The sequence below is a fragment of the Ursus arctos genome, unplaced genomic scaffold (assembly GCF_023065955.2).
Source record: "Ursus arctos isolate Adak ecotype North America unplaced genomic scaffold, UrsArc2.0 scaffold_7, whole genome shotgun sequence".
Lineage (NCBI taxonomy): Eukaryota > Metazoa > Chordata > Mammalia > Carnivora > Ursidae > Ursus > Ursus arctos.
This window is the reverse complement of record NW_026623089.1, coordinates 47,508,928-47,523,091: the sequence shown is the minus strand read 5'-3', so window position 1 is coordinate 47,523,091 and position 14,164 is coordinate 47,508,928. Positions and strand designations below refer to the sequence as shown.

The 14,164-nt window shown below is 44.3% G+C and overlaps 1 protein-coding gene across 6 annotated transcripts in view; it reads left to right on the top strand.

Moving 5' to 3' along the window:
- RPS24 (ribosomal protein S24) overlaps positions 1 to 14,164 on the top strand; it is a 52,716-nt gene that overhangs the window by 1,636 nt on the left and 36,916 nt on the right. Inside the window, exons 3-7 of one of the 6 annotated variants that reach the window (XR_008958027.1) lie at positions 83 to 292; positions 1,250 to 1,360; positions 3,724 to 3,811; positions 4,130 to 4,151; positions 4,565 to 4,651. Coding sequence is in view for 5 of the 6 variants with exons in the window: in XM_057308598.1 (XP_057164581.1) it covers positions 83 to 292; positions 1,250 to 1,408 (369 nt within the window). In the remaining variant the exon portion in view is untranslated. Of the gene's footprint in view, positions 1 to 82; positions 293 to 1,249; positions 4,652 to 14,164 lie in introns of those variants that run through there. The other 5 variants (XM_026504537.3, XM_057308600.1, XM_057308599.1 and 2 more) reach the window with 5 other exon arrangements.

The window sequence follows — 14,164 nt, the reverse complement described above, 5'->3', positions numbered from 1 at the left end:
ACATCAAAGTTTTATTATTTTTTTTTGCTTTAAAAGACACATTTCGTAATAATAAGCACTAAAACCTGTTACTCCTTTTTAGGTCATTGATGTCCTTCACCCCGGAAAGGCAACAGTACCTAAGACAGAAATTCGGGAAAAACTAGCCAAAATGTACAAGACCACACCAGATGTCATATTTGTATTTGGATTCAGAACCCATTTTGGTGGTGGCAAGACAACTGGCTTTGGCATGATTTATGATTCCTTGGATTATGCAAAGAAAAATGAACCCAAACATAGACTCGCAAGAGTAGGTGTTCTCATTTGTTCAACAGCTGCTGAAGACTGAGTTTTTCAACAGCACTGTGTTGGTGTTGTGGGTGCGGTGGAATGAGCAAGAGCAAGCAGTCGGGGGCGGGGGGTGGACAACCCTCAGACCTAAGGAACTTAAAGCGGTTAAGAGAGAAGGTTCTTTGATAATTATATAGGTAGAGTACAGGGCTTCAGTAATGGGGTCTGCAGCTTTTGAGGAGGTGGCATTTGAGCTGGGTCTAGAAGGGCAAGTAATGTACTTGTGGAGATAGGCGCTGGAAATAGGGGGATGGGTCTGGAAAGGTTGGCACCAAATTGAGCTCCTTAATTCTAAAAGTCTGAGTTTGGACTTCACCCTCATAGGTAGCCAGGAATCGTGAAAGGCTTTTGGTCATTTCCTGAGTGACAGGCACTGCAGTGAACTAGAGCAGTGAGCTGAGCAAGCTCCCTTAGATTCTAGATCGTAAACTGCAGATTGTTATTTTGAAGTACTACTTGTGTTTTTCTCTCTTTTCTTCATTGCCATCAGATAAGTCTTCCAATAGAACAACTATGAGGGAAATCATGATGGTGGGGTAGATAGATCCTGCACTCTTTAGTTGGGTGGTCTGGGAGGCCTTGCTGAGGAGGTGACCTTTAAGCTGAGATCTGTGTGAAGATTGGAAGCCGCCTGGGCATCAGGAACAGCAAGTGCAAAAATGGGCAGAGTGAAGATGAGTAGATTGGAACGCTGAGAGCACATCTGATTACTGTGCCACTGATTCGAATACTGTGTCTCAATTGGATTACCTTTTCTGTTGTAGTACAAACGAGTATTGTTAAATGTACTTGAAACAGTTTTGATTTGGGAAGCTGCATTTCTTGAGCTGCCTGACTTGGTTATGGTTCTTACCAGGTTAGTTAATGCTGAGTTGATGTTTGCAAGTCATTTACAAGATACTCCTTTTTCCTTTAGCATGGCCTGTATGAGAAGAAAAAGACGTCAAGAAAACAGCGAAAGGAACGCAAGAACAGAATGAAAAAAGTCAGGGGGACTGCAAAAGCCAATGTTGGTGCTGGCAAAAAGGTATCGTTCATCAAGGAAAATACAGAAATGTCAGTTGCAGGTCTTTAGTTTCTAGAAAGGAGGGATTTGTTTCCTTAATAACCTTTTTTTAATGTTTTTTCTTTTCCCACTTCTTCTGGATTACAGAAGGTAACGTGTTTTGAGACGCTACGTGATGTAGTATCTTAACACCTCACTAGAGTAGCTTTGCCCACCCTTGTCAGCTCACAGATCAGCACAACAGGGGCCACATCGGTTCAGTGATCCTAGTGGGCACCTTGCAAGCCCTGTCAGGAAAAGTTTCCATTTTACTGCTAATTGGTTTGGACTGTTAAAAGGGAAGATTAAACTTGTTTAAAACGGATAACTGGTTAAGAAGCCGTTGAATCGATGTGGCCCATGATTTCCTGGCATGCTGGAGAGGCAGCTGAGCTCTCACGTGCTGTCCTCTCCAGTTAGCTAGGACTTAAGTGATTTTAATGATGAGCAGCTTTTTACCAGCTTTGCTAGCTAACTGTAAATAATAGTTGAATGGAATTAAGGTGTTGGTTTGTTAAATTAACAAATAATCAAGTGTTCTGTGAACTTTTTTTTTTTTTGCCTTTTCCCTCTACTTTCTTGGATTTCTTGTTCATCAGAAATGAAGTGTCTAGCAGGTACTGAGATTGTGAGCACGGTGTGGGGATGCATCACCTTCACGGAGTTTGCTTTGATGCTTTGCATGTTGGCTTTTGGACAACAAGAGTTTTATGTAGTATGATCTCTTATAATTTAAATGTTATGTTTTAAAATGGTGTATTATGAGGAAGGGAGAGAAACTTTTAATCATGTTTATTTTGGAAACTCAAAAGTGCATGTTATGTTGCAAAGTGACCTGGTGGAGGAAGGTGGGTACTCTACTAAGTAGGCATCTTTTAACTTGTACTTCGGAAATGCTGTTGTCCCAGAGAGTTACGTACCCAGATAATGGCTTTAGTTAACACAGGGCTTGGGAAGGGGCCTCTCATTTTGTCATCAACAGTCTTTCCCTTGGGGACCCCAGGGGACTGATTGATCTCTTTGGCAGCTTTGGTAATAAACTAGTCTAGGAAATCTGGCAAAGCCTCTGTCCAGGAAGTTTTCACTCAAAGCTGCCTTCTACCATTATATTGCTTTTATTGATCTCTAATTTTTTTTATCTGATGTCCATTTTTCTTTTAATTGAAAAAATTCCAAGGTGATTGTATATTAACACTAAAGCCTTTGATAAATATGCTTTTTCCATAAGTTTTTGGTCAGAATGGTCCACTACCCCATGTTAAATACATTTTTCCACATTTGAGCAGCCTAAATCAGCATGTAAAGCGGGCTTAGAGGGGTTGGGGATAGTAGGGTTTTGAAACACTGGTACTCAAAATTCCAAGGTGATTGTATATTAACACTAAAGCCTTTGATAAATATGCTTTTTCCATAAGTTTTTGGTCAGAATGGTCCACTACCCCATGTTAAATACATTTTTCCACATTTGAGCATCCTAAATCAGCATGTAAAGCGGGCTTAGAGGGGTTGGGGATAGTAGGGTTTTGAAACACTGGTACTCACTGCCCCTGTGTGCCGTTTCTAACAATGACTCCCCGCCAGGCAGTAAATCTGGTATGCCTGCCCAGGCCTCTAATCACATTGTCTCTCCAGCCATGGAGTTCTAGTAATGGATGAACTGCCAGAGCAACTGCTTGCTGCTTAGAACTGGTCCCTGTTTGTGTGGCTTATATCTATCAACGGAAGTTGCAGAGGTTGCAAAAAGATTCAGTCAGTCAGTGGACTGATCTAGAACCAAAGGACATTTAACCCATTCTTGTCTTCATTCAGCCTTTGAGCCCTGTGTGTTAGTCCTCGTTAGTGTTCGCCGGTGATGTGTGGAGGGGGGCTTCCTGTGGGGACCTGAGCCATCACTATTCCTGCTTCAGGTTGCACTGGTGCATTTCACTAGCATAGCTCTGGAAAACTGGCTGGGAAAGGAATGTGTAAATGAGCACGTGTATTTGGCTCAAAATAGCCGGTCTTACTAATGTTACTTTTAATTGTTCTTGTTTGGGTGTTGGAATTGGTAATTGCTCTTACCTTTTGGGTACAACAGACTTGTTTTAAATTAAGGAATAAATAGTCTCTTGTTTGAAGAGCATTTGAAGCATTTTCATTTCAGCCCAGTTCTGCCTTTTTAAAAACTAATTTGCACTACTTTTTGGTGGCTGTGAACAGTAGCTTTTAAAGAATTGAGCTGAGACAGGTTTTAATAATTTGCACTACTTTTTGGCGGCTGTGAATAGTAGCTTTTAAAATATTGAGCTGAGACAGGTTTTAAAAGAGTGGCTTGATCATTTAGAACGCTCTCTCTTTGAGGTTAGACTCGTGTGGGATGATTCTCGGGTCTTTTGATGGTGCTTGTGTGCCCAGCGTGATGTTGCTGAGCAGAGCAGGAGGGCTGAGGGTCAGGTATGTGTATTTCATGTATACATAGGCAGTGGCAGCCTGGATTGGCACTGCTGTTGGCATGATGATCTCTTCACTGTGAAATCATCATGCCACTTTGTTTACATAAGAACCATAGTAATCACATGAGGTGTTCTCAAAATTGGGAAGAATAAAAACGAGTGTGTCTTAAGGAGCGCTCTGTATACAATTAAGAATATTTTTAAGGTATCTGATTGCATGCATATAAATGCAGATTATTTTGGAGTTTGAAAAGGGACTATTAATGAAATGTTTCTTTTCCTTCTTCCCTCCTTTCTCCCTTCCCCGCCACTGATTCAGTGAGCTGGAGATTGGACAACAGGTATAATTCAAGCTTTTCATGTGGATCGTTAGGCTTTACTGATAACAGTAATTTGAAGACTAGAGCATGTGAAATTGTTTTGTGTGTGTGTGTGTGTGTGTTTTGCATGTGAAATAATAGTTTTAGAAGTTGATTTACGAATGCTTTCAAGAATCGTAGTTTTTTAAATACTGGTAGTGACATGGTTTTGTTTTTAAAACAGTAATATTTCTTTGTTTGATTTCTAATGTGAATGCAGGTTTTATTTCTTGATGCTCTTGTGGTATGATCACAGACTAAACATTTTAGGTCACTAATACTTGTTTTGCATGAATGTCATTAATTTTGGAGTTTGCTGAAGATTTTGAACTTTAATTTTTAAGAATTTTAAAGGCGGTTAACTAACTAAATTTTTCCTTTTCTTTGTTTCACAGAAGGAGTAAAGGTGCTGCGGTTGCTTTATCTGTGGTGGTTGTGGAGATTTTTCAAGACAGGATGAATAAACCAAAAGTGTTAATGTGTCTGGTTGTTTGAAATGTATTTGAAGTTTACTGGGAGTGTTATGAAATTACTCTGCTGTTAGAGCACATTCAGCTGCTGCCCAAGTTCACATGTTCCAGTACGCTTTTAGTGAAAACTTGGTAGGATTGTCGTTCTTTTCCGTGGCACAAAATGTGGGTGTAGGGTATCGGCAACATGAAAGCATATAGGGCCAGTTTGGTGTGCTCATTGTTAATACTTGCCATCAGTTTAGTTGGCCAGTATCTGAAAGACACACTTGAAATGTGAATTCCTTTTGGTTCTTAGAACCTGACATCGTTCTTATTACTGTAAAATTATTTGCTGGCCTCAGTAGAAAATTACTAGTTCCACATTTTCATCATTTATCATGAAGTAAATAGGTTCTGCCCAGATCATCTGTGCATTGTAGGTTTGTGCTTATGGGATAAGTGAATGGTGTATTATGAGTGGGGAATTTGAAAGAGGTTAATATAATGAATATTAGAATGTAGTGTGTAGTTGCTTGGTAAATCTGTACATGCTTTTGGTGAAACATGGAGGGTTATGTAGTGTCACTTTTTCTTTGTTGGATGCCAGTTCTGAGTTTGCTTTTTTCAGGCATCAGGGTTGAGGACTTGAGCTATGGGTTATTGGTCAGTTGTTCAGCTTTGAGAGATTTTTTTTTTTTTTTTAATTTTATTTGAGAGAGAACAGCACAGGGAGCAGCAGAGGGACGGGGAGAGCAGTCTCTCCGTGGAGCAGGGAGCCCAATACGGGCCTCCATCCCAGGACCCTGGGATCATGACCTGAGCCAAAGGCAGACGCTTAACCGACTGAGCCATCCAGGCGCCCTGGCTTTGAGAAGCAGTTGTTTAAGGGTTACTGTGAGGGTTGCGGTGCCTTTTGATGAGAGGGTAGAAAGTGTAGGAGTTGGAGAGCTTGGTATTTCGGATGGGGTGAAGAGGCATTAATGGCTTAAGGGTTTTGGATGCCATTTTTTCCTGAAGTTGGTATAGTACTGGTTTGTACCTTACATGGGTCCATCTGGGAGTCAAGCTTATAAATACTATTAGGAACCAGGTAAGTGGATGAAAAGCACCAGAGAAACATCAGGAAGTGGTAAGGGGGTGAAAGACTTGCTTGTTTGGGTAGATGGGGGATTAAGGAAGAAGCAAGAATTGTGATAGCAGAAGGCATCAAAGGGTGCTGGAGGGAATGGTTGCATGTTTTGGAGAAGGTGGTGAGAGGCCTTGACTGAAGAAGGACCTGCAGGCCGAGGCCTACTAATGGTGGGTTGTAGCTAATCTCAGGCTGTACTTTTGGGTTTGTGGAACCCACAGCCCTGTGGGTTCCCTTTCTAGGGCCAGGGGTGGAGGTGTGGGGAGGGTTCAGGACTGCTAGTGTCAGTTTTCACCAAAATGGCTAACAGGTGATGTGGAGTGGGGGATTTTTCATCTAGCAGTGCAAGGCCATTCGTGCCTGGTGGCAAATGTTGCAGAAGGAGATGGGGTTCCTGTGGCAGCGAAGGTAAGGAAGCAGAGGACTGGTGAGCAGTGTGCTGCAGGGGCGAGGAGCTGAAGAGACGGGAGAGCTGGGAGAAGTGACACCTGGGCTGGCCTGGGATAGGGCACCAGAATAATTGGAGCTGGGGGGAGGGGTTGGAAAGTTCAGGAGCAGAGCTAATGGAAGCAAAATTAAGGATAAGAGGTAGGTTTGAGAGTGGGGTACTAAGGGACTCATGATAGAGGGCACAGCTGTGGTGAGCCTGAGTGGAGGTGAAGGTTGATAGCAGTCACAAGATAAGAAGCTTTTCTGTTGGGATGTGCTCAGGGAGGGCAGAGTTGGCAGTCATTCAGCCAGTGTAGCCCCTTTGGGGATGGGAGTTAGGATTAACTCTGGCTGAGCTTGGTTTTCCAGGGGAGCTGCCTAGGCTGGGCTATTACAGAAGTTACTAACCGGTAGTCTTGTCTGTAAGCTCTGCTGCACAGACACAACATTTTGAAAACTGGACAGATGATACAATAAAAGATCCAGATTTCCGCCTCTTGAAATATCAGGCACCAACAGCACCTCACCTTCCTGCATGATGGTAGTTGGCAAGGTTAGGTGCTTGGGTGCCTGCCTCGGGATAGGTGTTGTGCAGTCCACCATGGCCTCCACTATGGCCTTGGCTCCTACAGCTAGCTTGCACCTTCTTCCTGCACTCTGGTTTTGTGTCCCTTCTGCAGGATTCTTCCATTTAGTCCAGCTGGGTGTCTGGGCAAGTCACTTGGTCAACTGATTGGAGTGGCTTTTCTTTTTAAGATTTTATTTTACAGAACAAGCAGGGGGAGTGGCAGGCAGAGGCCGAGGGAGAGGGACAAGAAGGCTTCCCGCCGAGCGAAAAGCTGGATGCTGGGCTCCATATATCAGGATCATGACCTGAGCCAAAGGCAGACGCCCAACCCACTGAGCCACCCAGCTAAGCCTCTGGGTTAGCTTTTCTTTAAGATTTATTTATTTTAGAGAGCTTGTGAGTGCGCATGTGCAGAGGGAGGTGTTGGGGGAGGGGCAAAGGGAGGAGAGAGGATCGCAAGCCGGCTCCCTGCTGAGTGGAGACCCCCCCCCCAAGGCTTCATGTCACGACCCTGAGATCATGACTTGAGCCAAAACCAAGAGTCCACCCAACTGACTGAGCCATCCAGGTGCCCATGGGTTAACTTTTCTTTAAATTGGGGTACCCAAGGGTACCTGTTCTGCCGACCAGGCTGAAGAGGCTATTTTGAGGCTTAAATGATGGAGCATCTGTGAGAACAGTTTGGAAACTGCAGTGCTAAGCAATATGTGATAGGAAGGAAGGACTCGTAGGAACTCACTTGTAAATCGTGGACAGCCTGTGCTGTTGAACTTGAGGATTCTTAGAGATCCAGCGTTGTCGGCCCTGACAGTAACCAGACCGTGCTCTGCTGGTCAGCAGTCTTTCAAAGAGCCTTTGTAAAAATGCAAAGTTGACTTTACTAAGCAGAGTCAACAGGGAGGGAGAGCACCTTCCTTTCCTCAATTTGGCACTGGTGGGAGGTTGTGGCTTCATGAGAGGTAGCAGGGATCTTTGAAGAGTGGAGAAAAGAAGCAAGAGGTGACTCTGAAGGGGGTGGTTTTACAGTCTCCAGTGAATACTGGGGGTGCTTCTTGGCCTCTTGCCTTATCACTGCTCCCAAATTGGATTTGTGGCTAGCTGCATGTGCCCAACTAGTCAGGCAGCTTTTAGCAGTGCTCTGCTCTTCCTTTGTTCCCTGGCAAGTTATTTTGGGTTCTTAAAGACAGCATCTTAATAGGTCATACTCTTGGGACCAAGGCAAGTGCCATTCTGAATTCTGTAATCTACACAATAATCCTAAGAGATCTCACCGGACTCAACATAGGAGAGTTTAGAGCAGTTAAGAACTTCTGCAAGTAGTGGCGCTGGGAGTAGGGCACAGTTGTCTGACTCCAGAGTCTTTATCACTGCCTTAATTCAGTGAACTATGAATTGAGCACCTGTTGTCTGCAGGGCATGTAAAGCTTAAGGGTGAACAGGACTCATGATTTGTATACCCACTGTGTGCTCAACAAGGTGCCCATTGCCATGGGATAATTGAAGTGGTAGATGGCCAACTGAATTTCCTGTTGACCGAGGTGCTGTGCACCCTGGTCCCTGTGGGGGATCTGGAGAGATGAATGAACTATCCGTTCCCTCGAAGCTCGGGGGGTTAACTCACCGCAGTCTCATGGCCTGGTTTCTCACTGTGAAGCAGCAGACAGTGCATGATTGTGTAAATTACATGATAGGAATCCAGAGGCAAGAGAATCTGCAGGTTGACTGGGTCTTGGAAGGCTTACGAGGGAATACCACTAACGGACAATCTGACCCAGATGCACAGGAGCAGGGTTTTCTGATGTAGGGTGCTGAAAGCTAGAAGAGTACGCAGGGAGGTGGGAACAAGTAGCAGCTGTGGGGTGAAGTGAGCCCAGTCATTGTCGGGGTACAGGTGGGGATGAGTTGGGGAGGGTGGGAGCAGAGTGCTTGTAGGTGAGATGGAAGATCCTCTGGTGACTTCGGTGGCTTCCAGCAGGTTTGCACAATGCATCCTGGCACCAGAAACTCCATTTCAAAGGTAGACTTCAGCTTGGCTCTAAGGGCACAGGTATGATGCTTGATTCACTTGTGCTGGCTAAGTAGTGGCTTTCCTGAGTTCTGGAGCTCTGCAGTCAGTGTGGGTCCGGGGAGCGAACACCTCCACAATTTCATTTGTCCTTCCCCATCCACTACCCCTTGAACTTCGGTAGGCCAGAGATTGTGGAAGTGAGACCCCCCCAGAATAACCATCCACAATCCGGGGGTTAGGGTACAAGTAAGGTCCTGAGGGAAATGAGACTAGAGAGGCCAGCAGGGAGCAAGTTATAGAGGATCTTGTATGCCAGGCTAAGGGTTTTTCTTGTTCAATATTTTGGTTGAATAAAAACTACTGGTTTGAGTGTCCTTGTCACATGCTGAATTCCTCTGCATGGGGGATACTTAAGCTGTTGGAATGTTCATAGTCCATGCTGGAGCAGGGATTTGTGCCAGAGGCTAGGGGTTGAAGAGATGGCATCCATGCCATCTGGCTTGATGGAAAAGGACTAGATGAGAATCCGGAGACCTGGTTTCTGATCCTTGCTTAGCCTCTAGCCACTTGGGGCTATAGATGGCAAGGGACTTTTCTGAGCCTCCATTTCCCTGTGTCTAGATGAGGTACAGAGCTGATTGCATTAGTTCCCAAACTTGGCCCCGGGGAGCTTGTTAAGAATACAAATGCCCAGACCTCCTGCCCCAATTCCCCAGGTGAGTTCTGGGTGGCACACAGGCATCTGAGGTGGTGACAACTACTAGGTGCTGTTCCTGGTGAACTATGTTAGGGGTATTTTGGACTCATGGGTCCCTGAGGTCCCTTCTATCTCTGAGAATTGTTGAGTAGGAGAAATGGTCCCTTGTCTTCAAGAAGCTGGCAGATGAACAGTAATATTACTATTGCTACTGCTAATAACTGGCAGAAGAGCTGACATTTCTTTTTTATGTGCCAGGAAGCCTGTTGCAGGGGTTTTCTCAGCTATTTGAAAGTGGAGTGATCCTGTGAAACCTTACAGAACCTGAAAAGGTGTAAAGTGAAGAACTAAATTATGAATTTATATGGGAAAATTTTGGAGTGTTCTCAGACCAAGAAAATAACCTCTCAGGCTTAGGATGCATCTTAGGAAACATCTTGGTAATGGATGCCCAAAGTACATCGAGATAAAGCACAGGTGCTCACAACACCGTTCACAGCTATGTCTTGATGCTGAGATGCTGAGTGTATTTCGGGGCCAGGGGCTTGTGGTGCCTCTTGCTGCTCAGGGAGCACTGCAAAACAAACGAAATGCTATTTTCCTTTTTTTTTTTTTTTCCCTGCAAAAGTGAAAATATTTGGATTTCTTTTGGTTAGTAGAAACAGGTGTTAAGGTAGGTTTTTTGAGGGGGATACCTGTATCTCATTTCTCTTTATAACTACTCTATGAGGGAGCTACTAATATCCACATTTAACAGATGAAACTGAGTGTCAAAGAGCTTAAGGAACTTGATCAAAGTTACATAGCTTTGACATTGTATGATAAGCCTGGACATTTGTGGAACACCTCAAAGACCTAGAATTTGTGCTGAGCCTAGATGGGTGCAGAGAGATTGGCAAAGCCAGTGGGTCTGAACAGGCTGTGTCAGCATCACCTGAGAGCTTGTTAGAAATGCAAAATCTTGGGCCCCACCCCAGAACTACTGAATCAGAAACTGGGTGGGCCCCCAGCAACCTGTGTTTTAACAAGTCCTCCAGGCCATTCTGATGGAGGCTGAAGTTTGAGAACCACTCACTGAATTAGGAGAAGGGGAGGACATTCCAGAGGGGATGGCTGTGGACACAAGGAAGGGTGGTGCTATGGACTGCTCCAGTCACTGCCCTTTCCTTTGGTGTCATGAAGAGGTCTGATGAGTTACATAGACTCCCACGAGGGGGCACTGTGGTCACAGGCTTGGATGTTGCCTGCTTTGTTGTCCTGGCTGCTATCCTTGTGGAAGCATGAATAAAGCCTGGTGCCACATCAACTGGAGAGGTCACTCTTTCTTCTTGGAGAAGGTCTAATGGGGGTGGTAATCTTGTTTATAGGATTCGGCCCTCGTAGGGAAGCTGAACCTGCAGGGCTTTCTGCTGTTCACATGCTCATGGCGATGTCTACCCATCCGTGCTGCAACGCCTCTGCAGATCCAGTGCAAACCACATTCCTCCTTTGTAAGCTGCCTCAGCCAAGGGGCTTGCAGTTTATTTGGGAGAAAGAACACTCGAACCCTAGTGGTCCGATTCTGGTTCAGTGTTTTCCCTATGGTGTGATGCCTCCATCCAGTTCTTGAATGGTTGGGTGGGGTGCCAGAGTGCTGGGTCATGAGACCTGTCTTCAAGCCTTAGCTCTGTTTCAGCCATACTTCCTGACCTCAGGCAAGTCCCTTTTCTTCTCTGGGCCTCCGTTCCCTACTCTGTGGGATAAGGGATTGGCGCTGAGAGTGGTGGCTTTCAGCACCTTTCATAAAATTTTGCCCTTGGGAACCGAGGAGACAGACTTGTACTACTCAAGGAACTTGGATTGCAGGGCAGCTGTAAGCCCTGGTGTAAGACATCCATCTTCTCTATCCATTTAAGTAAGCCTTGCCAGGGACTTGGTGCAAGGCAGTAAGGTGGAACTTACCAAATTGGATTTTTTAATAAGTACAGATTTCTAGACATTAAGGATTTGCTATAGATTTCTATTCTGCATTTCTTGGAAGAAGGAAGGATTTATACCCTGTTCTCAGCTGCAGTATGTATTCTGAATATACATTGCCTCGGAGGGAGGGACTGTGAGAGTGGAGGGGGTTTTAGCATTCACCTCAGTCCGGGGACTGGCATACTACAGCTCACTGTGCTGAGCCGCTGTGCCTGGGCAGTTAGTCTCTGGAATTGTGTTTTCAGAGGATTGTAGACCTTCATGTCACAGAGCCATGAGGGTGTCAAGGGAGGCTCTGGGTCTAGCCCTGTGCTGGCTCCCATCCTCTACAGTGAGACAGTTTGGTTAGAAATTGTCCAACTTCCAGGCAAACGCTATTGAACTGCATCTCTTGGAGGTGGAGGAAAGGTCTTAAACAAGATGCATCTTTCTAGCAGGCCTCCTTGGAGAAAGAAAGTTCTTTAGTTGATCTGGCACCTCCATTTTGTAGGCAGGTAGTGCTTCATTTTCTTCTGTTTATGAATGAGGCCATGGAGGCACAGAGTGACTTTTCCCAAGTCTCACAGCTCATCAGTGGTGGGCAGAGGACTGAGCTTTGGGCCTTTTCACCTTGAGCTCACTTCCCTCCCAAGAGCAGAATGAGCCCTTTGCTCTTCATGAGTCATTTCTTCCTCTTCCTTTAAAAAAAAAAAAAAAAAAAATCCATCCTTAGGTGGTTCCTACTTGCTCATTTTATCGAGATAATACTGACATCTAACATAGGATTAGTTTAAGGTGTCCAGCACAATATTTGTTATATGTATATATTGTGAAATGATCACCACAGTAAGTTGAGCTAAAATCCTTCACCTCTAGTTGTAAGTTTTCTTTCTCTTGTGAAGAGAACTTTTAAGACCCCTCTTGCAACTTTGAAATACACAATATAGTATTGTTAATTACAGTCACCATGCGTCCATGACATCCCCAGGGCGTATTTGTCTTATAACTGAAAGTTTGTACCTTTTGACCGCCTTCACCAGTTTCCTCTACTCCCTACCCCCTGCCTCTGGCAACCACCAATCTGTTTTGTTTCTGTGAGTTTGGGGTTTTTTTAGATTCCACATCTAAGTGAGGTCATATAGTATTTTCTTGCTCTAATGTCTCTTACCATAATGCCCTCAAGCTCCATCCATGTTGTCACAAATGGCAAGATTTCCTCCTTTTTAATGGCTGAATAATATTCCACTGTGTGTGTATTGTGTCTTCCACTTTCTTTATTCATTCATCTGTTCATGGGCACTTAGGTTGTTCCTATGTCTTAGCTACTGTAAATAATGCTTCAGTGAACATGGGGGGTGGAGATACTGCTTCAGGAAAGTTATTTCATTTCCTTTGGATGCATACCCTCGAATGGGATTGCTGGATCATAGGATACTTCTGTTTTTAGTTTTTTAAGGAATCTCCATACTTTTTTTCAGAGTGGCTGCACCAGTTTGCATTCCCACCAGCGGTACAGAGAGTTCCCTTTTTTCTACATCCTTGCCAACACTTACCTCTTGTTTTTTTTTTTTTTTTTAAGACTTTATTCATTAGAGAGAGAGAGAGAGCATAAGCAGGGGGAGGGGCAGAGGAAGAGAGAGAAGCAGACTTCCCACTGAGCTGGGAGCCTGACATGGGGCTCGATCACAGGACCTGGAGATCATGACCAGAGCCGAAGGCAGACGCTCAACCATCTGAGCCACCCACGTGCCCCAGCCTCTTGTCTTTTTGATGATAGCCGATTCTGTGAGGTGATGTGTCATTGTGGTTTGGTTTTGATCTGCATTTCCTTGATGATTAGTGAGTTGAACACCTTTTCACATATTGACCATTTGTATGTCTTCTTTTGGAAGAAAGTCTATGCAGTTCCTTTGTCCATTTTTAAATTGGATTGTTTTTTTGCTGCCGAGTTGTATGAGTTCTTTATATATTGGATATTAACCTCTTATCCAATATATGGTTTGCAAATACTTTCTCACATTCCATAGGTTGCCTTTTCATTTTGTTGATAGTTTCTATTGCTGTGCAGAGCCTTTTAATTTAATGTGGTTCCACTTGTTTATTTTTGCTTTTGTTGCTTTTGCTTTTGGTGTCAAGTCCGAAAAATGATTGCCAAGACCAATATCGAGGAGCTTACCCCCTAGGTTTTCTTCTAGGAGTTTTATGGTTTCAGGTCTTACCATCAAATCTTTAATTCACTTTGAGTTGATTTTTGTCTAAGTGCAAAGTGTAAGAAAGAGGTCTAGTTTTATTCTTTTGCAAGTGGCTGTCCAGTTTTCTCAATACCATTTTCCTTCTATTTTTAAGGTTACAAAGCACTGCAGTGTTGTCCGGGGCACTTTTCTATGCTGTTCATCTCATTGCCCTCTGCTGTCTTGCAGAGCATCACTGGTACACAAGTGTTCCCTGAGAAGCTAAGAGTTGAGGTGTCTACTGTGGCTGCTCCCTGAGCTGGCTTTGTCTTTGGTTTAGATGGTATATTAGGTAAGAGGCCTTCAGCTGCAAAACACTGAGAGCTCCACTTAAACTGCCTTGAATGGTGAGGACATTTATTTGCTTACATAAGAAGCCATCTAGATGCAGAGAGGTGTTCAGGGTTGATTGATGCAGCAGATCAACAGTGTCATGAAGACCTAGACATTTCCTCTGCTTTGCTATTCACAGTGTTGGCTCCATTCTGTAAATGGTTGCCAATTACGGTGGGGATATTCCAGGTCAGTAGGAAGCTCTCCTCT